The 24440-nt window shown below is 44.0% G+C and overlaps 1 protein-coding gene and 2 pseudogenes across 6 annotated transcripts in view; 2 read left to right on the plus strand and 1 right to left on the minus strand.

Moving 5' to 3' along the window:
• The window catches only part of Neos (nuclear receptor coactivator protein neosin), a 99604-nt gene extending 77490 nt beyond the window's left edge, over positions 1-22114 (plus strand). For 4 of the 5 annotated variants that reach the window (XM_089580242.1, XM_089580246.1, XM_089580245.1 and 1 more), the window contains 2 exons: positions 11579-11902; positions 21224-22114. In XM_089580242.1, the coding sequence (XP_089436368.1) occupies positions 11579-11902; positions 21224-21768 (869 nt within the window). In that variant the 3' untranslated portion in view covers positions 21769-22114. The remainder of the gene's footprint in view (positions 1-11578; positions 11903-21223) is intronic. The other variant, XM_089580244.1, reaches the window with a different exon arrangement.
• Positions 22115-22269: 155 nt separating this feature from the next.
• The window catches only part of LOC149351056 (regulator of microtubule dynamics protein 1-like), a 48927-nt pseudogene continuing 46756 nt past the window's right edge, over positions 22270-24440 (plus strand). The window contains exon 1 of the transcript XR_016290496.1: positions 22270-24363. The product of XR_016290496.1 is annotated as a regulator of microtubule dynamics protein 1-like (transcript). The remainder of the gene's footprint in view (positions 24364-24440) is intronic.
• Positions 22430-23974, minus strand: LOC149351057 (pyridoxal kinase-like; annotated as a pseudogene).

A 24440-nucleotide genomic window follows, 5' to 3' on the forward strand; every position in this document is an offset into this window, starting at 1 on the left:
CAACCTCAGCATAAAACATGGGCACCTGTCTGCCCGTAGGTTTCGTTTTCCGCTTCTCGTCTGTCTGTTGCTGGAGCCAGTTTACGCATCGCACTGATATCATGAATCATATGTCTGGTTTCTGAATTGTCTCAACATCATTTGGGCAAGGTTTACTTCCATCTGCCCAAAAATGAATCTACCTGTGGCCCAATGGCATTGACCTTGGTTTGACACTCCGTTATAGCCCAAAGCTGTTCACGAAAGCTGTGGATGTTTTTGCACAGTTCCTAAATATTTTCACGAAACACATGCATTTCTTACTTTATATATCGAATGCCGTTTCTCATAAAGTGGATGTGTTGAACTGCCGAGCACAAAGTTGTGCCTGCTCGAATGGCGGGCGGCAGTCTTTTCCTCACTTCACGGGTGACAAGTGGTGGTGCTGCGAGCGTTGGCGCCACAGTTCACATTTCATCTAGTGTTTGCCAACAGCAACGCAGAAGATATAGCGGCGAGAGCAGCTGGTAGCCAGGTGGTTGGCACCTTATTGCGCCTCTTGCCCATTTATATAGTGTGCCGTAACCAGCGACATGGAGGGTTGTTGTAGATTTCCAGCAGCCGTCTTCTGCTCACGTCAACTGTCATAGAGCAGAGGTTGTGAAAGTGTTGATAGCTTTCGTCCTGGTGTCTGATTTTTTTATGCAACATCGCTATAATGCGAGGAAGCCACCCTAGCTGGTGTTTCATGTGCCACTGCTGCATGCTGTGGTGCTTTGCATGGATGCCAACCTAACTGGCGTTTGCCACTCTGTTTGGTATTTTGTGACCTCCACTATCACCGCGAGCGGCTTCGAAACGGTGCTATAGCTGCAGAAAAGGTCTCGCTTAGTTGCCATTCTTTCGCTGGTCAACTTGTGCTTCTCCAGCATGAGTTTTAGTCGAAATTTTTCTGTTACGAATTTCGGCTATATAGAAATATCTTAAGATTTTTTACCTATTCGTTATAACAAGGTTTCACTGTATTATTGTTTTTAATATATCGGTCAGTGGATCATCATGAATGGTATGGCGGATATACTTTGTGTTTCTGCTTTTTTTTTTTTTTCGGCTTCTTCAAAATTTTGCTCAATCTGACAATGTCGAAAAGTTTTTTTTTTTTTTTATATATCAAAGACATTCGGAAGATGGCCTTTTTTCATGCTGTGTCAGAAAAAAATTTCTAGCTCAGAACGCTTTGAGTTACAATTTTAAACTTCTAAGGGCTATTTAAATTTGAAAATTTCATACATTCCAGAATGTTTTAGATATTTTATCACCAAGAGGTATTGTGAATACAATTTTGTTCTTAATTTTACCAAGTATTAGCATTGAAATAAATGTCTTCAGAAAGCACAATCTAATTTCATTGTTTTTATCACTCTTGCATTTTTTGACACCCCATATATTTTGCAGGACAAAATTATAATCAAGACCTATCAAAAAGTCATTTTTCTCATGGAAACGAAAGGTTTAACCAGTAGTAATGGTGCAACTCTGTGGGAGATTCTTAATGCCTGCAATTTGAGCTGTGAACTGCGAACATATCAGCAAGGTTTTACTGTAGTTTGCGATTGCAAATGTAGTAGTGAAAAAGAGGCAGTTCATTAAAGTTCATGTGTTACCGTGCAAGAAAATAAGGATGGAGGAAGATAAGACGGGACAAGGCGCAGACTTCAGCTGAGGTTTAATTCACAGATGCGTCATATGTATACAAAGCAGCAAAGGACCTGCGAACAGTAAAAATAAAAATGCACCAGGATAAACTGCCATGTTGACATGTGTTGTGCATTCTGTCATTGAGATATGAAAGCTCTTTTTCTTGAGCAGGAGGGATGCCTTGCTAACACATTTATCGATTTTTTTTTTGATACAGAAGGCTTCATAAATTTTTCTATTCAGCTGGGAGGTGAATGCTTTTCATAACTTGTGCATCCTGGTAATGTTTGCCTCTTAGCCAAGTAGAGCAATCAATGAAGCCTTCTGTATCAAAAAGAGAAATCGATGAAGGTGTTAGCAAAGCATCTGTCTTTCTTTTGAAAAGAGTTCAAATATCTTCGTGAAAAAATGTACGGCACTTGCTAGCATGGCAGTCTGTTGTGATGTATTTTGGATTTTCATTGTTCACTTGTGCTTTTGCTGCTTTGTACACATGTGACATGTTGAACTAAACCTCAGATGAAATCCGTGCTTTGTCCTGTCTCTTCTTTGTTCTTGTTTGCATGTGCTGCTATAATGCGCTTTCCAGTATGAGTCAAAAACTAGCCACCCTCTTAGTGTTAAAGTTCAGTAGCTTACACTGAAATGCGTGTTTTGTAGTATGTATTCACTAAATCTATTGAAAAGTAAAATCAAGCAAAATAAAAAAGTTATTTAAAACTTGTGTTCGGCAGTGTTCTATCAGCAGCAAGCCAATCAAAACATCCTACTCTGAAGCTGTTACTACAGGATTCATGTGGCCCTCAGTTTAATATAAAATTTGCCGACAGAGTTTTTCGACATTGAAATTTTGGACATGATCCATTTTCCAGACTTTAGGCGGGACCGAGTCACACTTCCCATTGAGTCGATGTACAATCATGGTTAAAATTTCTGATGCGTCGCAAATGGTTGCTGAATTACGCAACCTCATTTGCACGGCATATGGTCGCGTAACTATACTGTGCACACACAACTGTGTGTTCATACCATTGATGAACGACTATTCCGTTCCGCGGGAGCTTAAAAATGTCAGCGAAGGTACCATGCACGTGTCGGAAGCAGCTCGTCAGCATGCAGTCGGACAACGCGGCGCCTGTGACTTCAGGGACAGATCCTTGTGCATATTGATCTCGGATAGTGCTGCTCCAGACGCAGGCACGTTGGTGGCACATACCCTCGCCAGATGCATAGCTGCGTAAAGGCGTGGTGTGTACTTATCTGTGGCGTGCGCCTTCGAGCCGATTCATTTTTTTTTAACACATGAAAATGTAGTAGCAAAGCGTGTAGGAAGTGTGCCTTACGCCGAAACTGTCAGTGCAAGAAAATGGCACTGTTCGAAGCGAAGACTCCACAGCCGCGGTGAAACGCTTCTCGGTCCAGACTTTTAAGCATGAAATGCTTTTAGCTCTTGTTGTTGGCTCGCTACAGGTGGCCTTGGCACTGGAGCGGGGAGAGAACACGGAATTAGAATTAAACATACTTGGGCAAACCTTTCCGTCAGCTGCCTAATGGCTGCATACTGCGCTGGCTCCGGAGCAGCGCATGCGTCAGCATTAGCGACTTCCTAGTCTCAAGGTGGGCGAAGCCAGCACGCAGCGCTAAGGAAGCTGTGCTATTTCCTGCAGCCCGAGCGGCAGACGCGCAGTCTTGCCGTGCGTGTTGCTTAATCTGTGCTCTCGCGGTATCGTGCGGACCCACGACACCATCATTCAGTGCGGTGTGGAAGCCGTTGTAAACAGAGGGCATTGCACTATCTCACCCAAGCAACGCTGCGGATTTATGGTTGTGTTAGTGGCTGAGATGAGACCTTGTGTCGCAGCGAGGTTCAGTCTCTAGAATGTGCTATGCCGGTACTGCAAAGCATTTCATGCTTATGTGTACTCTCGACCACGAGAGGGAGTGCATATTTTTGTGTTGTGATACCTGCAATTACTGGTGTTTCGAATCTTATTCAGTCTGAGCAGTCCAAAAGTGTCAATAATAACATACTGCTGGCTTCGAAGCCAGTGCTGACAGAGCGCTTGCTCCATGCATGTTGCTAGTTACCTTTTTCGTCATTTTTCTGTTTTGGGCCGTCCTTAGGGCGGGCGCAGCGGAGTTCGCGCGGAGTTGGCGTGTTCGCTTTCACATCTTGGCTCTGTGCCATCACGTGCGCCCGATCGCGACTTGCCGAACAGTGCAGCCGGCGAAAGCAGAATTTGTAGATGCGCCTAGTGGGCTGTCATTTGTGATATTTCGGAAGTGTCAAAAGTGTGCTTAAGATTATCGACTGCTTCTTCCAGCAATTCGGAAATATGGAGTTGAAGCAAGTGTTTTGGCTAAGTTGTTTCATCGAATGTTTGAGCGGTCTCCAGAGAGTCCATATATTCGGGCGCCAATTTTATTTTGTGGTTGATTTCTCTCATTTTTCTATTTACAGCTATATTCTCCTGCATTTTCAAACTTCAAAATACTTTGTAAAAAAAAAAAATATTGCCGACGATTACGTTACTTCCTAATGCGAAATTTGAGCGCAGCTCCTCAGCTGTTTCTTACAGATTCACAGACAGCTTATCGCAGTTACCTCGGGCAGGGTCGCACCGCTAGCAGCTAAAATCCTGCAAGATAGCTACACCCGTGGCTACCAACCCACACACAAACACATAATATGGGTACCACGTCACCAGGGCATCCCAGGGAACGAGAGCGCACATGACTCAGCCCAAGCATTTCTCCCCTGGGCACCCAGTAGGGATGCTGTGGAACCTCCTACCCCACTAACTTGCACTGACGTACTTCAGCGCTTAAGATTGTCCGTCGGGTCTACCCTCCGCCGGCAAAGACACTAGACACAGGGGAGGAACTACACCTCCAAAAGCTAGAGACCAACCCACGAAGACTACACGCAATAGACCCGGAGTCAATTGACTCACAGTGCAAATTCTGCGGGGAGAAGGTGGACCTGTACCGTATGGTATGGGCCTGCCAACAAAATCAAGCGGTCACTGTTAATAACCAGCCAACGCAGGAGGGGTGGGAGGCAGCTCTGACCAGCTTGGACGAAACGAGTCAAAAGCAACTCATCGAAAGAGCCCGGACAGCAGCCTACACCAATGGGGTTCCAGACTGAGAGCTCCAACCGCTGCTACAACCTCCTAAACAATTTCATTAAAATATTTTCACCACCATCAGCTGTTCCAGCTTTTCGATAGATTGAGGCGAAGAATTCGAGCAAGACATGTATGTACAATTACAGACAACTTATTTTTCTCACCTATTCCTTCCTCAAGAAACACTAACAGTTCTTGATTGTCATAAAGGAAGCTTTGTGGTCGAACCAATAGATAGATATACGCTCGACTTGCTGCACCAATTCCTGGTTCTCAAAGACGAGGTCTGCGCAAATATTTCGCGAGGTTGTCAGAGCCGTGGGAGGCGTTACGAGCGAGAGGAATGGGATGTTCTCCCACATAAGTGGTAAGAAATTCCTGTTTGTCTTTATGTCTGCATTAAAGTCCCCTGCTACCCGGGCAGGTGGCAAATGGTTCATCGCGAGAGTTTGCTCACCGTTGTAAGCTCTAACGCAAGCAGCCCACATCTCTCTGTCATCACCCCACATACCTATAAGCGCGATTCAGGCGTCCACTGACCCAAGGGAGCCAGTTATGCGCACTTCCTTTCCTTAAAATGATCGGAGTGTAAAACATTGTCAACGCCAATGAACACAACGCAGACGGCCTCTGGCTTCAGCGCCGCATTTCTGGCACAGCGTTGTAAATGCCAACGCATGCAGCGCACATCTGTCACTAGCGCCATGTAGCTTAAAGCATGGTTGAGGTGTCCACTGTTTCAAGAGGGCAGTTATACGCCATCCTTTCGTCTTTCACCCACCTTTCTCCCTTCCCTTACGGCACGGTTCAGGTGTCCATTGAGATATGTGAGACAGATGCTGCGCCATTTCCTTTCCTCAAAAACCAATCTATCAATTATTATCCCTCTGCTTTCCATGCTCCCGCTCCATTGGTTTCTCAGTTAAAAGTGCGACTAAGGTGTCCACTGCTCGTTACAACGGTGACGGCAATGCCGCGCAACGCAGAAACGGGCGCCAAAGTGCTGCGCTCTAAAACCAATTTTTTACCGCCACGTAGCTTAAAGCACGATTGAGGTGTCCACTGTCCCAAGAGGGCAGTTATGTACCTCCCTTCTGCTTTCCAAGCTCCCGCTCCATTGGTTTCGCAGCTTAAGCGACTAAGGTGTCCACTGCTGGTTACAGCGGCGATGGCGACGCCACGAAACGCAGAAACGGGCGCCAAAGACCTGCGCTCTAAAAAAAAAAAAAAAATTGGTGTTTGAGGAAAGGAATTGACGTAGTAATCGTCTCGCATCTCGGTGGGCACCACCTGAACCGCTCAGTAAGGGAACGAAGAAAGAGAGAAAGAGGTGTTGTAGTGGAAGGCTCCGGAATAATTTCGGCCACCCAGGGATCTTTAACGTACACTGACATCGCACTGCACATGGGCACCTTTGCTAATACTCTGGAAATATTCAAATTTTCGCATATTGCCATTCACTTCGATGCCCGAATTGAATACCTTGTTATTCGTTTCAGTATTCAAAACATTCGAATATTTGCATAAGCTTGCAATTAGTGCATTGGTGAATACACCAGAGTCTAGTAACTTACCATGGCAATTCTTGCATGGAAACATGACAGTCACGTAAAATAACTATTGGAACAGCTTTTCGGTTGCACATTTTTGCATGAAGACGTGTGTGCGTGTGTGTGCGTGCATGCGTGCGCGCGTTTGCATAATTGATATATATCATAGTAATTTTTGGTTCTGGTTTGTCCGAGAACCTTGTAGTGGCAGTGTGTCTGGGCTGTTTGAGTGTTTTTCCATTTGTGGCTTGGAGGTAAAATGGGAATAAAACTGATGGATAGGAAAATTGCTGTATTGAAAGGCTATATCTACAGCGAACAAATGATGCAATTCGTATGTATGTCACAGTGTTCTCGTTTGTTGCCAAGCGTCCAGATTGGAAAGTGCATTTGATTTCACCCTAACTGCTAGGTTCAGAAGTGAAGGATGGACCCAGAGTTCTCTCCACGATTGACGGCAGTGGTTTTGCCGCCCACGTCTATGCCCTCCCGCCCACCACTGCTCACCTTTAGATCATCCATTTGTGGAGATTGAGGGCTTCGAGTTTGCTAATGCAGTTGATAGATTTTGCTGCGACTTTATCGCTGAATACAGGAAGGCGTTTAAGTGGGGCCACGTTATTAAATGCGTGAATGCTATTCTAGTAGACTAGTTGAAGCTGCGCCTCTGCCCGCTGCATCTGTTGGTACCAGGCTTGTTGTGTTTCATACACATGCAGATGAGCTGTGTCTCAAAGCTGTCATTACAGAAACAATGGCAGGTGAAGGTTATATCTGCTTGTTTTGATCTTGTCATGTTATCATAGAGAATGGCGCAGCTATACTCTGGAACAAAGTGAAGTGGTGTGATGGTGTTCTATGTAGCTAATGCAGTTAATTATATCATATATAGGTTATTATGTGACCATAATTGATGATATGAGCATAATTAAAAAACAAATTTTAATCTGAAAACATTCAATGAAGGCTGTTTGCATTGTGGTCATATAGTGTTGGTGGTATATTGGCATTAACCAACTCTTGCCAGGATTCTGCTCCCATGGTCTTCTGGAGGCCATAAAATGTTTTCTTTTGTCTTTTTTGAATGAAGCAAACATGAAACACTGAGTGTAGAAAGAAAAAGGCATCGGTGGCAGCAGAATACAGGGTTGTCTACATAGAGCTGTGTGTCATGTGGAAGAGTCGCAAAAAAGCTTGGTGCCACAGCTGTGATGAGTCTTTTTATCTCTGGTGTGAAACGGGATTCAGTCATTGTAATGTTGAAATATCTGTTGATGGAATGTATTCCAGTGGTTACAGGAGATAAGGGAGCATTCATTGTTCAGTGTGCAGCTGGTCTGCAAGAAAAAAGGTGTTCTTGTAAACACGCATGCAACTATGGGTCATTACATGCCACATACCATGGGTATGCAAGGTTTGTGATCGTAGAAGCAAGCATAGCTGTGCTCTCTGAAGGAAGGGTTAAGGAAGGGTTGCGTGCTTCTGAAAAAAAGAAAAAATAGAGGTTTTATGAATTTCCATTATCATGGTGGCATTAGCCGGTATACTACAGGCTTTATTTTTTGTGCCTCATTTGAGCACCGGTTGGCACTTCTGAGGTTTGTTCATAATTCAAGACTTTCTCAGCCCTAGTGTTGAAAGTTAATGTTCTTAAGGTTGAATTTCGCATGTTGATTTTTATTTTTTTTATTATTATTATTATTTTTTTTTTTTTCAATATACTTTGACTTTTCCTTTTGGTGGTGTGTGAAGACCTTCAGCTGAAACAAGCTTGACTAGAATACTCAGTTTTGTTTCTTGCTTGATGTAACATGTATGGCATAATGTTTTGGCTGGATCCTTTATACTTAATGCCTGTGTTTGCTTGAGAGTGTAGCGGCCTGACGTTCGTTTTACTGTGCTTTTCCTGCCCCGCATGGTTTCTGGATGCGAGGTCTGCAGTATTGCGGTAGTATTGCACCTTGGGGTTCACCAAAATACCAGTCAAACAGCTGTAGTCATTAACTAGCTTTCCTCACAAAGCTTTTGCTGCCAGAAGTCCTTGCCATCAGCAGCTTTGTTTTCAGCAACTTTAGACACCTTAGCCACTTCTGGGTATTATTTTTATTCAGATATGTGCAACTTTGGTGGAGGATCACTGTCAATTTGTGAATTGTCTACGGGCTGCATTTCTTTGTATTTCACTATGCTCAGTAATTCATGAAAAAAAAATTTTTTTTTTCTTACTGGCACTGCTTCTCAGTGATCTCCCAGTGCACCATTTCTGTTGCACTTTCTTTTTGTCACTATTTTTTTTTGTTCCATATGTATATCAGGAGAAATTAGCTTTGTTCTGCATGTGTTGCTACGTGGTTTTGCAGGAGTCAGCACATCCATGCTTCAATGGAATCTCTACTTTCGTATTAAGACTGTTATGAAAGCACTTGTGTGCACACATTTAAAAAGCTTGGGGATATTGCTATGACTGCTGGTTGCTTCTACAGTTCCTGTCGCTATTGGCTCTTTCTATCCCAGTCGGGCATTGCTAGTGACAGCATTGCCACCACATTCCACCCATGAGCCTACAATGAGTTCGTCAGATTAGTGCCTGCATCAAATTCCTGTAGTATGCCAGTGAACTGTTGCTGCTCGTTAATGCAAGGTGCTGTTCTGGAATTTGAAGTTTTTGCAAGGTTTCATTGTTATCTTTTCATATTGCACACCTCTGTGCAAAAGGTTGGATATCACACGGAAGCATTCTTGTTGTTTTGCGTGGGGCAAGGGGGCAGTGCTTTCAAACGAGTGAAGTCTGAAGCTTTGCATTGTTCATGTAAAACTTCAGTTGGTTAATGAATTAGGAGCTCAAAAATATCTTTCCTTGCACTATGTGCTGCGAAATTTTTCTAAACAAAGTTTATACCTCTTTATGTTATTAGAAGAGGACATAGGGTAATTTTTTCTTGAGGTGCATTACTTGAGCTTGTGTCCTCTGTGACTGATAGGTGCTAGCCGAAAATCTACCTCTAGGGCACATGTATCACAACATTGCTTTTTGCCCTTTGTTTTGTGCCAAAATTTTTTGTACACTGGGCCCTTAAGAAAAGCATGCTTATAGTAGTGTTTCCTGTGTGCTTCAGAAAAGAAAATGTAGGTTTCAGTTTTAAAAGCACTAAATTGCCTTGTACGCATCAGTGTGCGTGTGTGCATGCATGTGCATTTGTGCATTTGTTTTGCAGTTTTGCTTACTTTTATACCCTAGCTATGCATGATTCATGGTGTTGTCTGCTGTTCAGAATGATGAGGCTTTGATTTTTACTCAGGACATTTTCAGTAGGGGTGTGTGAATATTAAAAAAATATGAGTACAAAATTATAGATTTGATATTTGTACCCTATCTGAAAGCTTAGCTTGTTGTCTCATGAAAATTCAAAAGGGTATGGATACTAAAGACAGAGTAGTGAATTGACAAGAATTTGTTTTCTTGTTTGCGGATGAGGCTTGGTACGCTTCTCTGCATAGCGTAGTGGTGGGGCTGTGCATCATACTGTTGGCATAATATTTATACACATTTCTGACATGCTGGAATATTATTACATGACATCATGCAACTTTTTTGTCGTTTTTGCTCGGGGTAAGTTAGGATTTATTGCTGTTGGGAATTTAATCAAGCTGAAATTTTTTTCTTCACTTCATCAGGCATTTTGGGATTGCCACAAGATAGGCATTCTCTTTAAAGAAGGGTTTTGCTTCAATTTGTGTTCTTGCTGATCCTAGCTATGCCTCTAGCATTGAGGCTCAACGGTGTACAGTAGCTGACTAATTTTTCGGACTCCAATAATTCGGACTAGCGCGATATTTCAGACTTCGCTAAGGAGCTCATGCATCTCATGGGAACGTGTACATTTTCACGACCGATATTTCGGGCTCGAATTTTCGTACTAAAATAGACGCCAACAATATTGTGGTGATCGTTTTTCAACCAAAACTTCGTTATTTCGGCCTAATATAGACGCGAGCGGGCATCGCTGCCACAACCAACCCGTTTGCCGCCACCGTGAAAGGCGCCATCTTGGATTTAAGCAGAATTGGCTTTGCGGGCGCAATCGAACTGGCTTAGATAGGCTTTGGTATTTGTTCTTCGTCGTTGCCATTCCAAATAACGAGATGCTCTTCATTGCCATCGAGATGGCCTACATTGAACGACGCACCCCGCGGTGCGGGACAGCAAACACGGTAGAGAGAGGGGGGGGGGGACTGCGTTCGAAGGCGATCGCTTCCGCTTGCGTCTTCCTGTGGGTTACCCATGGGTTAGCTCTCGGTCTTCGTGAGTGTCATTGCCCGATGCAAACTGATTGTTCTTGCTTCGCGCAGCGAGTGCATTCATTCGTGGCATGACTGCGGCCGCGTTGCACTGTCTGGTATCATGATGTGATAGGGTGCGCACTTGAAGAAAGCATGGCTATGACTCAGATAGAGTCTAATTTTATCGCTTGTAGGTGGAACATGGGAAGCGCCGATTTTCGCGATTTTGAAAGCTGGTTTTTTGCAGAAAAGCTCATTTTTATAAGTTCACGGATTTTTTGGGCTGTTCGATTATGCGGTCCATTTTTCGGGTCCCGCCGAGTCCGAAAAATCGGTCGGCAACTGTATTCTTTAATGGTGTTAAATTTTCTAGCATTCAAAAATTAAAATGCTATTTTGAATTAATGCATCTGCGCTTCATTGTTCAGTATTCAATAAAATTTATATTCACACACCCCTAGTTGTCTGATTCTTTGCACTTTTTAGTTATTTTTTGTGCATATTTGATGACATTAAAACGCTTGTATATTATTCATTATTTTACCTATTATTATGCACATGTTTAGTAGCCATGATGTCATTTATCAAGATAGCAAAAGTATTTGTAAGGGTTTTTTTCGTGTAGAATTGTATTTTGATGTTTCCTGCCTGGCTTTTTCCTGGTATTTTATAGGCTGTAAATTTGTGGCTTCTGTATTGGGCAGACTGTACCGGCTGAGGAAAATTAATGCGTTGTTGAAAAATTGTCAAGAAAGGCTTTGGTTGTCCACTTTTGAGTCTGTCATGATGCACTTTTGGTCGTGTGCAATCCCAAGCGAAAAGTTAATTTTCATGACTTAGTTACAGGTGTAGTTGCATTTTTCACACCTTGTGATTTTTTGCCTTGTGGTGGCGATGCCACTCTTTTCTTGCTTCATTCGTCCTGGTGGATGCCAACAGAGCACCGCAACATGCCGCTGGATGACTCTCTCAAGCTGGTGGCACGCCACTTCCGGGAACAAGTGGAAGCACAGCAGGCAGCTACTGGGGGACCGGACCGGCTGGGCCCTGACCGAGAACTGCAGTTCCTGCTCAAACTGCTGGTGGATTCCAAGTATCTTAGTATTCCTGAGCTGGATCGTATCATCAAGTACCTAAGTGAGCGCAGGGATAAGCAGCTCATGCTCGAAAGGGGTGAATCGGCGCACCAGCAGCCACGAACGGTTTCATCGACAGCGCAGTCTGCGAATGTTGAGCCTGAGCGACCAAAGCCGCCGCCTGTTGGTAAGTAGGCATCTATTCTCATGAGATATAAGATCAAGGGCAACCTGGTAGTTTTGACCTTTGTATAATGCGCACCTTTGTTTTGAACTTTGAATTTCAAATGCTCTGTGTGTTGTGGATATCAGTGGCATAGTTGTCACATGGTGCACTGCTGCATTTTGTCTGGTTAATGTTAGCCTTAAATCCTGCTTTCAAAATGATTAGCTTTGCCATGAGTTATGGTTCAGTTATCAAAGCATCGTGGATGTGTCTGTGATATGGTTTATGACAAAGGAAATCGGCGTGATTTTCTGACCCTCGAATGGAAAATATAATGAGAAAGGGGTTTTAGAACATGTAGGTGGAAAGAGAAATGTGCAGAAAATTAAATAAAATAACGTAACTAAATATTGTAATAAGTAATATTTATAATGCCACCTTTGGTTCTTAGGTGGCGCATGAAAGTGAAGATGTTGAAGTGTTTCGCGCTGGTTAGCTGCTGTATTCTGCCTGTCAGTGACCTGTCGCCCTGTCTTCCGTGACAATAAGAATAAGTGAATAAACAGGCAAGTAATTCGATATAGCAGTAATTAGAAGGAACAAAAGCCATATGCAGGACCATGGCAAACAGATTCATGCAGATTTTTTTACAGCTGACAGGATTTGTTTTATCTTTACGATAGCATATATCATCTAGCATCGCTGCCTAAGTTGCATTTATTATTTCTACTAGGCTTTCCTGATTTCATTAGAAGTCTTCATTTAGAGTAGCCAAATATTCTTTCGTAGCTTCAGTGTCGATTTGTAATTGCAGTCAAGCACACATTCGTGGTCACAATTGGAGGACATCTGGTCTGCTTTGAAGCGTTGATATAGTGTTATTACATGGTGTATGGCTGTTATTTTTATTACTGTTATTATTATGTGACTGGGACTAGTTATCTGAACACCGAGGACCTTGTGGGGCCCAGCATTAGGCTGGCGCTAACCTGCAGCAAATTGTGCTACTTGAAGAAACACTGAGGACAAACAAAAATTGGGCCTGTATTGATAGTGTACTGTGTTTTAATCACAAAGAGACCACCCTCACCAAAAAAGGAGCCGTTATAAACTAGAAACGACTGGAAAATGAAATACAGGTGTCGCCATTGCCGGCCGATTTCGGAAGTAAAAATGCGTGTGGCAACACCATTGTTAAGTGTGGGCCTCAGACAGAGGCTACGCTACACCGCAATTCACTTCAAAATAGTGTCCACCCATCATTTTCGGTGAGGACGTCACGTGTTTGAATCGACTGGCAGGAAGATTTTTAAATCCAATTTTCTTGGCGGTAAGTGCGTCTTTTGCTGTCGGACAAAGTTCAGCATAGCCAGAATGAGGCACATAATCTTGAGTAGAGTTTTCCTCTGTCTTGAAGGTATTAGTGAGTGCTATCACAGTACGCTCACCAATACCTTCAAGAATGTTGTTCAAACTAGCCCCAGTAGTAGTTCTTTTGTCCTCAGTGTCCCTTTAAAGAAAGACCTTTCCTCCCCTCTTTTTGGTGAAATCTTTTTATGCTTAGCTGTAGAGTCTGCTCTGTTGGCCTGCGAAGTGCATCGCCTCTTGTGCACTATAGTCACGTTGGTGCAAACAAGGTGTGCCAGCACTAAAATGGCAAATGGAGCTTTTTAGGCATTAGACCGCAGCGGTGGACTGGTGGTTTGAACATCCGCCTCGCATGCGGGAGGTGCTGGGTTCGATCCCCAGTGCCGCCGGGTACCCACCGGTGGTGAAATGGGTACAAGCTTTATCCTGGCCTGGTGCTCCGCTTATCTGGGGTGAAATGCTTGGGAAATGGGTCTTTGACCTCACCTTGAGTAGTCGCAAACACCTTGTGCCATGGTGCTCTTTGGTCACAGATGCCCTTGCGCCATAAAAATCCATCAACATCATCAGCTTTTTAGGCATTAGACTCTCCTACTGTTTTGTGTTCCGGGCTTGTATGGATAACTGTCATTTTTGTTCTATTTAAAAGCAGCCAGTGAATACAACTAAATCACAACGGGGTACACTTTGCCTGGATGCGCACGTAATAGTTGTTGAAAAATAAACATGTTGCCAGATTTACCTGTCTGGTTGGGTTTGATGACTTATAATAAACTCTGGCACGTCTCCAACCAAAAACTTTTTTAAATTTAAATCCCAACGTTTCAAAGCCATCTCGGCTCCTTCTTCAGGGGTGACTGGGAGCAGTAGCTAGCATCTTTAAGTATGCATGGAGGGGAGCAGGAGGTTGAAAGAAGGAAAGCGGTGATACGAAAGGTGTGGGAGAGGGGTCGGGGGGTTGGGGGGTAAGGCTGTGAGTCACGTTGTCGGACTGTGCGGAGGCGGTCAATGGCAACTTTTCTTCTGTGAGCTGCAGAGCAAAGTCCCTGTGCATGTACTGTGGGCAGGTTGCCCTTTGGGCAATTGATGTTGTTCGGGGTCGTTAGAATGTGCCAGGATTCACATAAGAGCCTTTTTTGGCAATTTATTTTGGTTCCGAAGATTCTGGTTTCTTCAAAGTTGATTCTGTGGTCTGAGTTTTCACAATGTTTGGCTGCAGGATTGCTCTCTGTTGCGACGTTGTGGATGTCGTTTTTATGTTACCAAGTTCTTTCTTTTAGATGTTTGGTTTCGCCAATGTAGCTAGCATTGCAGTCGGCGCAAGGAATTTTGTAGATAATGCCTTGGGCTCTTTCTCTCTGTGGCCGATCTTTGGGAACAGGTAGGCAAAGCGTAACAGTTTTTGTGGCCTTGTCCGCAACCTGGACACGCCGTTTTTTCAGGATTCGGGCGATGGTTTCGTTGGCACCTCGGACATAAGGCAGAGTGCCGTATTTTAGTGGTGGCGTTGGTTGTTGTGCGTTTATTTTTCGGCGTATGTTGTGTTTTTGGAGGCAAATGGTTTTTTGGGTTGCTGTTCATGGTGAGTTCTTTGAATATCCTTCGTTGTTCTTTTCTTCTGTTGAGTTCTGAGCTGCAGTATGTCTCAACTCTTTACACTGTCTTCACCACTGACGCTCTATGGACTGTCAGGTGGTTCGAAACGAAGTGGAGAGAGCGACCTGAGTGAGTTAGTTTGCGATATACAGAGAATTGAAGGGCACCGTGTTTTTGGGATGCAAGGATGTCCAAAGGTTTTAAATTTAAAAGTAGCATGATAGAAGTACCATGCATCAAGCAGCCTTTAAGGATTCCACGATATAATTGTCATAACGCGTTCATGGCAATGTGTTCGTGCTACACGAAGTTCCCAGTTATGTCAGCCTCACACATAAAATTGGAGTACGCTCTGCGCTCGATGTGTAGACATGAAAGTGCTCGGTGGTAAGTAATCGGGCTCACTGTTAGTGCTGGCCTGTGAAACCACTTTTAGTGACTGTCTCTCATGGACAGCGAGGAAGGGACAACCACCCTGTACATCAGCACTAACACAAATGCTTTATTCCAAATATGGTCCACGAAAACCATGCTTCTCGGAGTTCAAGCACTAAGACGGCGTGTAATTCACGGACTGACGGTAAGCGTTGTCCGCTCGCATGGCTGTGCACTGCATAATATACAGTAGCAGTATGTAGGGAAGTGTAAGTTTTCCTTCTTTTCCCATTCCTAATTCAGCCTCAGGCGCTTCTGTTACTAATGGCCGCACGCCTTTAACTTATTAGCGATGGGGTCTCGCTACACACGAAGACTCAATGACAGCAACTCAAAGCACGCCGTGTTACGGTTTCGGCGGCGGAACAGCTTCGAAAGAACGAAACCTTTCTTGGCTTTCTAGCGCTGCGAACATGTTTGTTGTGTTCGATCGTTCAGAAAGGGGGCAGTATGTCCTTGTGTAGTTCGGTTCCGTGACGCTCGTAGACGATCTCATCCAGCACTTTTAACTCTGTTGCGATTCGCGCAGTCCACAACACAGCACGCATTTCCTCTGCCTTTCCACATCTTCGTAGAAAGAACACATTCGGCAGCCACTGGCGATATTTCCACTGCTGCGTCACTGCGTACACGCAGGCGACTTAAAAGGCCCGTAATGACGCCATGTTCCAAGTACGCTTACGGCGCCATCTGGTCTCAAACGAAGGAACTGCATGCTGTAAACAGTCTATAAGTGGGCAAAGCAGGATCTGAAAACATGTTCATTCATTTGTAATTAGAGCAAGGAATCCTGAAATTTTTTTCTTTACACTACTACTGAATGGGCAGTATACCGAAAACTTGTCGGTTGGAGTGCAAAATTCAGGGGACAAATGCTGACTTGTGACTCTTGTGTAGAAATGAACGTTGTGTGTAGTGTACATTTTATTTGCATTGGTTATTGGATCACTGCACTAAGTATGGAGCAGGAGGAGCACTGTCTTTTACAATGGGCTGCTGTGGGACCTTCTTGTGTGTAGGGGAGAGTGGGGCAGAAAGCAACACAAATTTGGAAAAGATCATTTTATTTTTTAATGTGCACACATGTTAGCGAACATATATAGCCAATTAATTTGCTTTGTCTTGGCATCAAGCTCAGTAAATAAAAAAAAAATGGCCAGCCGGAGCAGAACACAGTAAAATTTTATTATATTAAAATTTCGTTATGTTCCATTTTGCCCTAACTTGGGCGAGCAATGAGTCAGTGCATAGGGCATAATGAGATGCCATTAAAAATGACTTTTCTCCGCAGTGAATCTGCACAAAGCTGGCTCCATGAGCCCGAACGTAATCCTTGTGTGAGCCCACTTGCATGAAAATGTATCTGGAGAGAACCCGGCACTGTTTTGTTGCAAAACCAGCTACAGACTGGGCAGCCCTACTGCCAGGCATTGCTGTGCTCTGGCTTCATGATTCTTATGAATTTCCTGCCTTGTTCCACAATTTTTTTTTTTGTTTTAATGGCACAGCTGTTGCTCTTTCGCTCAGTCCAGTCGAGTGGGCATGTGATTTGGTTCTACTCGCCATACATGGACACAAGGTTTCCATTGTGATTGTTGGCCAGATCAAACACAGCTTGCTACATTGTACAGTGCATTGTACATGCATGCGTTGTACAAGTAGCTGTTCTTGCCTTCTGGAAACTGTGCACCAGTCAAATTTGCAAGAAATTTTGTGATTCCTACCTCTCGGATTGTCTCATTTTCTTTTCTGTTCTGTGATGGCCGTCTGTGAGAACACTGAAATACTTTATTGCACTTGCGCTGTTTGGTGCTAGGCACCAATCGGTATTTTTCTTTTTTACATTTGGATCATCCACTCTCAAAAATGCGAGGTGCAAACATTCTTAAACTTTGCATAAGATGAGACAAATAACCGGTTGTCATGTCCTGGACGCTTTGTGGGCTGAGCTGCACAGTAGTGAAAAATACAATCCACAGAAAATCTTGCTATTTTGAAAACTTTCATATTCACCAGGGCCCACTTACCAATTTTTTTCTGTTGTTGGAAACAACCTAATCTTGTTTGGCTTCAAGTTTAGTTGTTGTGGACGCAGGCTGCTTATGCCAGATGAATATCCAATTAATTTTATTTCAAATTTAAAGGTTAGAGGGTGGTAAGTATCAAAATGTTACATTTTGCCTCATTCTCCCCTAAATATTCCTATTTCTCTACTTTACCTCGTGCTTGCAAAGTTTACATTGCAGCCTTAAAGGTGCACAAAGAGGATTTTGAGTTTTCTGATAATCGTGGGAACTCGATCTACGTGCTCCGAGCATTCTTAGAAACTTCGAATTATTATCCTGTGTGGCCGATTTTTTTATTAACTTGTATGAAACGACCTGGCTGGCCACTTTTTTTTTTTTAACTCACTGCGGAAAGTAGGAGGAGTCGAGTGATGTGGTTGCCTTGGCGAAAAGCACGTGTGGAGCACTGTAAGCAGCCAGTTGCGTGGCGGCTTGCCGCTATGCTGCTGGGGAAGCAATATGCGGAATGATCTTGGAAAATGTGGGATTTGCTGGTCGGACTATATTCAGCTTGAGCAGATGGTCGGGCGCATCACCGCTGCAGCAGAAGAGAAGTAGAGAACAGTCGGCTTGCTTAGGGCTTGTAATTTTGGTGCTGTGTTCTCTGAGCCACAAATATGTGGCAGTTTTATCAAGTGATTACGTATGTCGTAGTCCAAGAGGGAAAAAAAAGTTACAGAGGGTCCATAGGACTACTTACTTGCTATGAAACAAAAGCATTGTCTCGTCATGAGTTCTGTTGCGAGGTTTGATAAAGATTCTTTCTTTTCTAATGACACACCTCCTGATTAGCATGCAATCGTAAGGAAACTCATACACTAGTTTCACCTTTATCTGCCCAGAAGCACTGTGTTTTTGCAGCCTATGGATTGCGTGCTCACCTTGCAATCTGAAGGGCCTTGGTTCGATTCCCCACACCCTTTCGGAAGAAATTTTATTTTTCTTCGGTGATGACGTCACCGGGTTTCTGGATGTCACTTTATCTTATGGTCTACTGCTGACGTCATGCGAGACCACGGTGATGTCATCTGGGGTTTTTGGGACCACCGTTGCTGGACAGCGCTGGACTTTTAAGTTTCATATCCAACAAGCCATATAATGCTTTCGCATTAATAACAGTTCATTTGTGTGTCTTCGCGGAATATAGTATTTTCATTGGCCTTCGCAAAGTGATGAGGTTGCGTCGCGAAAACAAATTGTCCACACATATTTTTGTTTCCATGGGTTTAATTTGCATCTTTGTTATCTGTGACTGAAACAATTTATTCACAGAAACCCCAAAAAACAAAAAAGTGAAAAATTTTCCCAGAACGCTCTTTAGTGCATCTTTAATTATTTGTGCGTGCATGTGAGAGAGGAAAAGGGGGGGGGGGGGGGGGGTAGATTTTTTTTCGGTGAGTCTGCCTCTCATTTATGTCAGGCTCAGCTTCTTTTTTGTGCTTGTGCACTTGGCATCAAGGTAGCCTAGAAACAGAAGTGCATATATTATTATGCATACCAAAGGGCCCTTGTGTTAGTCTCTCTGTGAGCAGAACAAGCCTAATATGGACCTTTCCTTGCATAGCAGCCGTATGTGTCTGTCTTGCATAAATTGTAAAACATACCTGAACTTTCTTTGACGCACACTACGCTGTGAAGGAGTTACTATGATGTGCAAAGTATGCAGTGGGAGTAATGATGCATGAAAAATGCAGGGTTTGATGTATCCTGTGAGCTAGTAAACTTTATTGCACACCTTTTGTAAATGTAGTGAAATGAAAAGATTAGTTGATGGGACCAGTTTGTATTGATACTTTATTTTACCATACAGAAAAGTGATTAGGTTGGGAAGAAATATCAGGATGCGAATCACTTTCAAATAAATGTTCACTGAGATGTATGAGAAAACCAAGAAACATTAAAAATGCCCAAAGTGCCTGTGCATTCATGCTTTTCTTAAAGAAAACTATGTGCTTGTTGTCTTATGGAAGGTTCTGTTTATGCCATCAGTCATTATATCAGGAGCCTAATTTCTTCATTGTGAAGTTAATCCGAGGAGCAACTAAGACACAAGTGGGCCAGGCTCAATGTACAATGCTTTAGCAGTCTCCCTTGCAATTTTACTTGCAGTGCCAGGTGGCTTTGGCATCCTTAAACTTCAGTCCATATTTAGTCTCCGTAGTGAATGGAAAGATTACAGAGCCGCTGGAGTGTTAGTGTTATTGCCTTGTGTTCTCAATCAGTATTGAGATAACAGTTCGCCTGCCCTGCATAGCTGCTGCCACATGAAAGCAAGAAGCAGTGTACCCCACCTGTTTTTTTTTATGTTCTGTGCTACTGCCAGCACCCACTACTAGCACTGACTCCCATCCCTTTCTTCCCTTGCCCTTTTTTTGGTATTTTCTGCCCGCTTTTAGGAGATCGCTTAATCTTTTAACATTGAAATGTCACGGTAGATGTGTGTTAATTACTGTTCAGTGGTACTTCACAATCAAGAAGTTAGGCTGTATACAATTCCGAGTAGATTTGGTGGCACAGCATGCAGGTTGTTTGGGTGGGACAAGTGTGCACATGTTCTTTGTGCGGTTTTTGGTCATCGCGGTTTTGTAGCTGATTTTAGCAAATACTCATTGGCAGATTGGCACATTGAAGAATTCTGCTTCAATGGATGTCAACTGGCCTGTTGATGCCAGTACACATGCAATGTGCAATTTTCTCGCTGCAACAGCAGAACTTTCCAGCATGCACGAGGACTACACTGGGCCAACATTATAGCTTGCATTCCTGTTGATAATTGACGTCTTGTGTTAACGAGGGTTTTCCTTTCTGCTTTGCCCTTTCCTTTAGATTTCTTATGCAGTGTTGCTTTGTGTCACATGCTTGCTACCCTCATGCACACCAAGCGATGGTGAAAGGTTAGGTCGAGATCACATGGCCAATCTGGGTTTGTTCTGCTGTGGAGTGTAATGGCTGTGTTTTGAAGCACTTCAGAAGTGCTGGGAAAGTGAACTTTAGGAAGTCTGTTCCATATTCTACGTGCCTTGAAGTAGGGCTTGGCATAAGTGCTGCATTTTGTGTACTGTATTTTCACGCATATAAGCCGCCCCTCTATAACCCACACCCCTAATTCTGACCCACACGATTAAAAAAAACCCTTACTGGCATGCCCAGTTAACCATATTCAATTATCAATGTTACTACTATCTTTCGAGGCTTTGCCACCACTGTAAAAGATATCATAATCTTCCAATCTGTCCAGGCTGCTGGTAATTGCGCACAACTGTAAGCTTTGCGTACTATGTCAGCCATGATTGTGTTCATTGCATGAGTGATTTAGAGGCGCTACGGTGTGATGTATGGTGCTCGGACGTGTCCCACTTGTGTCAGGATGTAAAGACCATAAGCCATTGCCCGTCCATTTAGCCACTTCACATGTGCCTAAACAGCTTGTTAAGGCAAATGTCCAGTCTTGGAGCGTGGAAGTCATGCTGTCAAGTATGATGACAAGGTTCATACTTTTTTTTTTACATGAAGGGAGCCCCCTCCCCTCTAATTCCGCATGAAACCCACACCCCCACAATTTGGTTGTTTTTTAAATATAGTTATTGTTGCGGGTTACACGTGAGAAAATATGGTATGTTCAGAGAATGACAGGTTAGCTTGGGTGTGAATGGATTGGAAAGGAATTTTAAACTTATTTTTAATGACTAAATAGCACAGTATATAGAGGTCAACTTTCTTCTGCTATATTATGTGGCAGGTTATTGCCCATTTTTATATTTTTTGTGAGTGCAATGTGTGTGATGCCTTTTAACCTGCAGAGGATGTTGGGAAATGACAAAGCAACTATTTGTGTAGAAAGCAGTTTGGTAACCATCCCAACTTTTATCTGTTCCAGAAGAAGAGAAGCCGACACAACAAGAACTGCAGCAACGGATTCTAAGCATGATTGGGCAACCAGGGCCTATAAGTCCAACCACTGTTGTGAAGCAGGCGCCTCTGCCAACACCTGTGCAACCGCAGCAGCAGGCACCGGCAGCAGCTCCAGCAAGCGATGTTCCCACTTCCACTTACATTAACTTTGACAACCCAAGTGTGCAGAAGGCTCTTGACAACCTGATCCATAATGGTAGCAATCTGCTGAAGACTCTAAGCAGTGCTAATTCTTCTGGGGCATCTCCCGCACTTAGCAATCAGCAGCCTGCCAAGCCACCATCTGGCTATGGTTATGGAGACGGCGAAGCATACGGCGGAAGTGCCCCTGGAATTAACAACAGCTTTGGCGGTCATGCGGGGCAGCAGTATCAGCAGCCGCCTCCTTTGCTGAGAGGTCCAGGTGGCCCACCTACTCCTGGGGCCATGCGGCACCCTTTGATGGGCACCCAAGTCCAGAGACCCATGATGCCTGCCGGCAGGCCTGGAGGTGGGATGCCACGCTACTGATCAATCAGCTTCCTTTTTGCGGCTGCAGCGGAGGATGGTGCTGTAGCTGCACGTACAGGTCGCTGTTGGTTCCCTTTGAGCTCTTTTTATTTTCACCAGTTTGTTATGTCTGTGTGGCCTTTTTTTTTTTTTCCTTGCCACTTTTGTGAAAGAAACCTCAGCATGATAGCATAAGGCGTTTTATTGTGCTTCCTTTCAGTACCATACAAACCATCACTGCTCTTCAGCAAGGGGTCTCATTGACATTTTCATGGTGTAAATTAAATAGTGAACTCCATCTTCTTGGAGTACATAGGCACAACAGTGTCTGCCCTCTGATGAATAAAGGGAACTCCAGTTTTCACCACTTGCTGTTGTTTGCCTTTCCTCTGCGAGTACTTGGCAGCTGCATTTTTCTCCGCATGCTGCCGGTGATGTTTTTGTCGGCTACACAAAATAAAGTTGACTATCTTGTAGCTATGACATTGTGGAGATGTAAATAAAAAATTGCAAAATTTATGCTGCATTTATGCTCCATTGGCTGCCTCTTGTAACACTGAATAAAAAAATTGCGAGCTATAATTGTTCCTGCAGTTTACTACTGAAGTCTTGAATCCTGTGCAGTCATCATGTTTATTCAAACTTGCACATGGCAATTAGTTGCAGATGAGGGCCATGAACATCAAAGTTCTGCTTTGGCCCCTTCAATTTCGTCATTTGTAATGAGGTACATTTTGTGGCTGGTGTACTTCAGCTTGGCTTTATCAGTGTGCGTGTTTTGGTATGTCGGTAGGTCTTCAGTGTAGCTTGTATTGGTGACTTTTTCAAAGCATATATGTGCAGGTTTGTGTTCGACTTGGCCATCTAGCCGACAAGGGTGGCTGCAAAAGGATCGCCTGTACTGCAGAAATTCGCATTTATGAGTGACGTGTCCCCTTGCGTCTGGTTCACGGTGTGCTTGCTAGCGAATACAACCAGTGGACTCTCGTTGCCGTCCACTGTAGCGAACTTAGTGATGTGGCAACGTTGGCGCCACCACCTGCAGCACTTTCATAGTGTCAAGCAACATGCCTTCATCGTGGATTGTAACTGCGTTAGCAGCTCACTTTCAAACTGATTTACTGTCACTATGTCAGCCATTGGGTGCAGATCTCTCGCGCAGATGGGCACTAGGTGTGCAGGGACGTAGAGGAAGCCGTGGTCTCCCACAACTGAATCTCATACAGACCACATCAAATTTGGCCATTTCAGCAACGAGGTCTGTGCGCTCAAGCAGCGCACGCAATAGAAATGGCGAGGTTGCCGAGTATTTCCTTAGAAGGCCTTGGTGTTTGTTACTTAGCCCGTGTAGTTTGAGGACGATCGTGTCCACATCGAAGCCCAAGACCTGAAGCGGAAAATACATTTGTTCTGCACGTAGCCGGAAATACGAGACTGGGTGGGCAATATGCGGCAGTCCTGGACCGAAATTTTGGCCCCGTTGTATAGTGAACGGACTGCCGACGGGCACTGCAACCTGAGCGAGGTCTGTTCGTCTCGCGACACGTTTTTCACGTGGTCGCGCGGTTTCTTTTTCGTCGCTCAGCGCTACAGCACGTGAAATATTTTTGAAGTCTCAAGGTGCACATGCAGGGCACAAAGAAACCCGTAAACCAAGTAAGTAACTGGAAATGTTACACTGCAAAAAAAAAAAAAAAGCAATAAAGTTTTTCCTGGGCTGTGTCATTTCTTTATTTGGTCGGCGACGGTGAGTGAGCGGCGTTTTTGTTTTATATGAAACATGTAAGCGTGCGGGTAGCAGGCCGTTCGGAATTTTGCTCAAGTTGGTATTTTAATGCGATTGACAGCTGGTTGTTGCAATGTGTGGGTGTGCGCGCCGCCAAGATCATCGCAGCGCAATGAAGTTTTTCAACTAAGTATTGAGCTTTCGTTTTCCCTTCGTGAAGATTCAAGACCGAATCATGGCTCCGTAATTCTGTTTACTACTGAGTTTCTGTGCATCATTTTGCAGCAACTATTTGCGCGTTACATTTACCATTCGGAACGACCGCTGTCTGTGCGCCGCCTGGGCGTATTGTTTCCCTCTTCCTCCTGCGTATTCATTCCAGCAGTGGTGCGTCAGCCCCATTCATCGCCGCTTATCGAGTGAGCGAACCTTTGTTTCAAAACGACGATTTTAGAGAATTTACAGCGATGACTTCGTCACGTTCTCACTTGCATCACGCATTTGGTGTATCCGTTTCTGAGGTGGAGCAGGAATGCGAAACCGAAAGTAATCGCGAGACTGAACCTTGCACTGGTTGGTCGACCGCAGGACCGTAGCTTCGTTTTTGAAAAGTGAAATTTTGATTTGTTGTGTATGTTCTTCCAACAGTTTCTTGGAGGGTGGTTTTTAAATGTCGCTCAAATTAAAATCTGTGCAGCAAATGGAAGGTAACAACATAGTGCTACGTTATTGTGTTGCGGGTCAGTGCTCGGCGTAGTAGTACGTTAGTCAAAGTAAATGCTCTGCCAAAAATGAGCTACCGAGCGCGGTTGTGGAGCTTGAGATATGGGTTCGCGCCGTTCGCATTCTGTTTGAGAGTGCGGTCGGCTGGCTTGTCCTCAAAATTTCAGGTAACATGTCGATTTTATGGAAAAAGCCATGGTAGCAATGTAGCGAAGTGCGCGTAATGGCCTGTAACCTTCGCGAC

Source organism: Amblyomma mixtum, chromosome 3 (assembly GCF_055824585.1).
Source record: "Amblyomma mixtum isolate Tamu chromosome 3, ASM5582458v1, whole genome shotgun sequence".
Classification (NCBI taxonomy): domain Eukaryota; kingdom Metazoa; phylum Arthropoda; class Arachnida; order Ixodida; family Ixodidae; genus Amblyomma; species Amblyomma mixtum.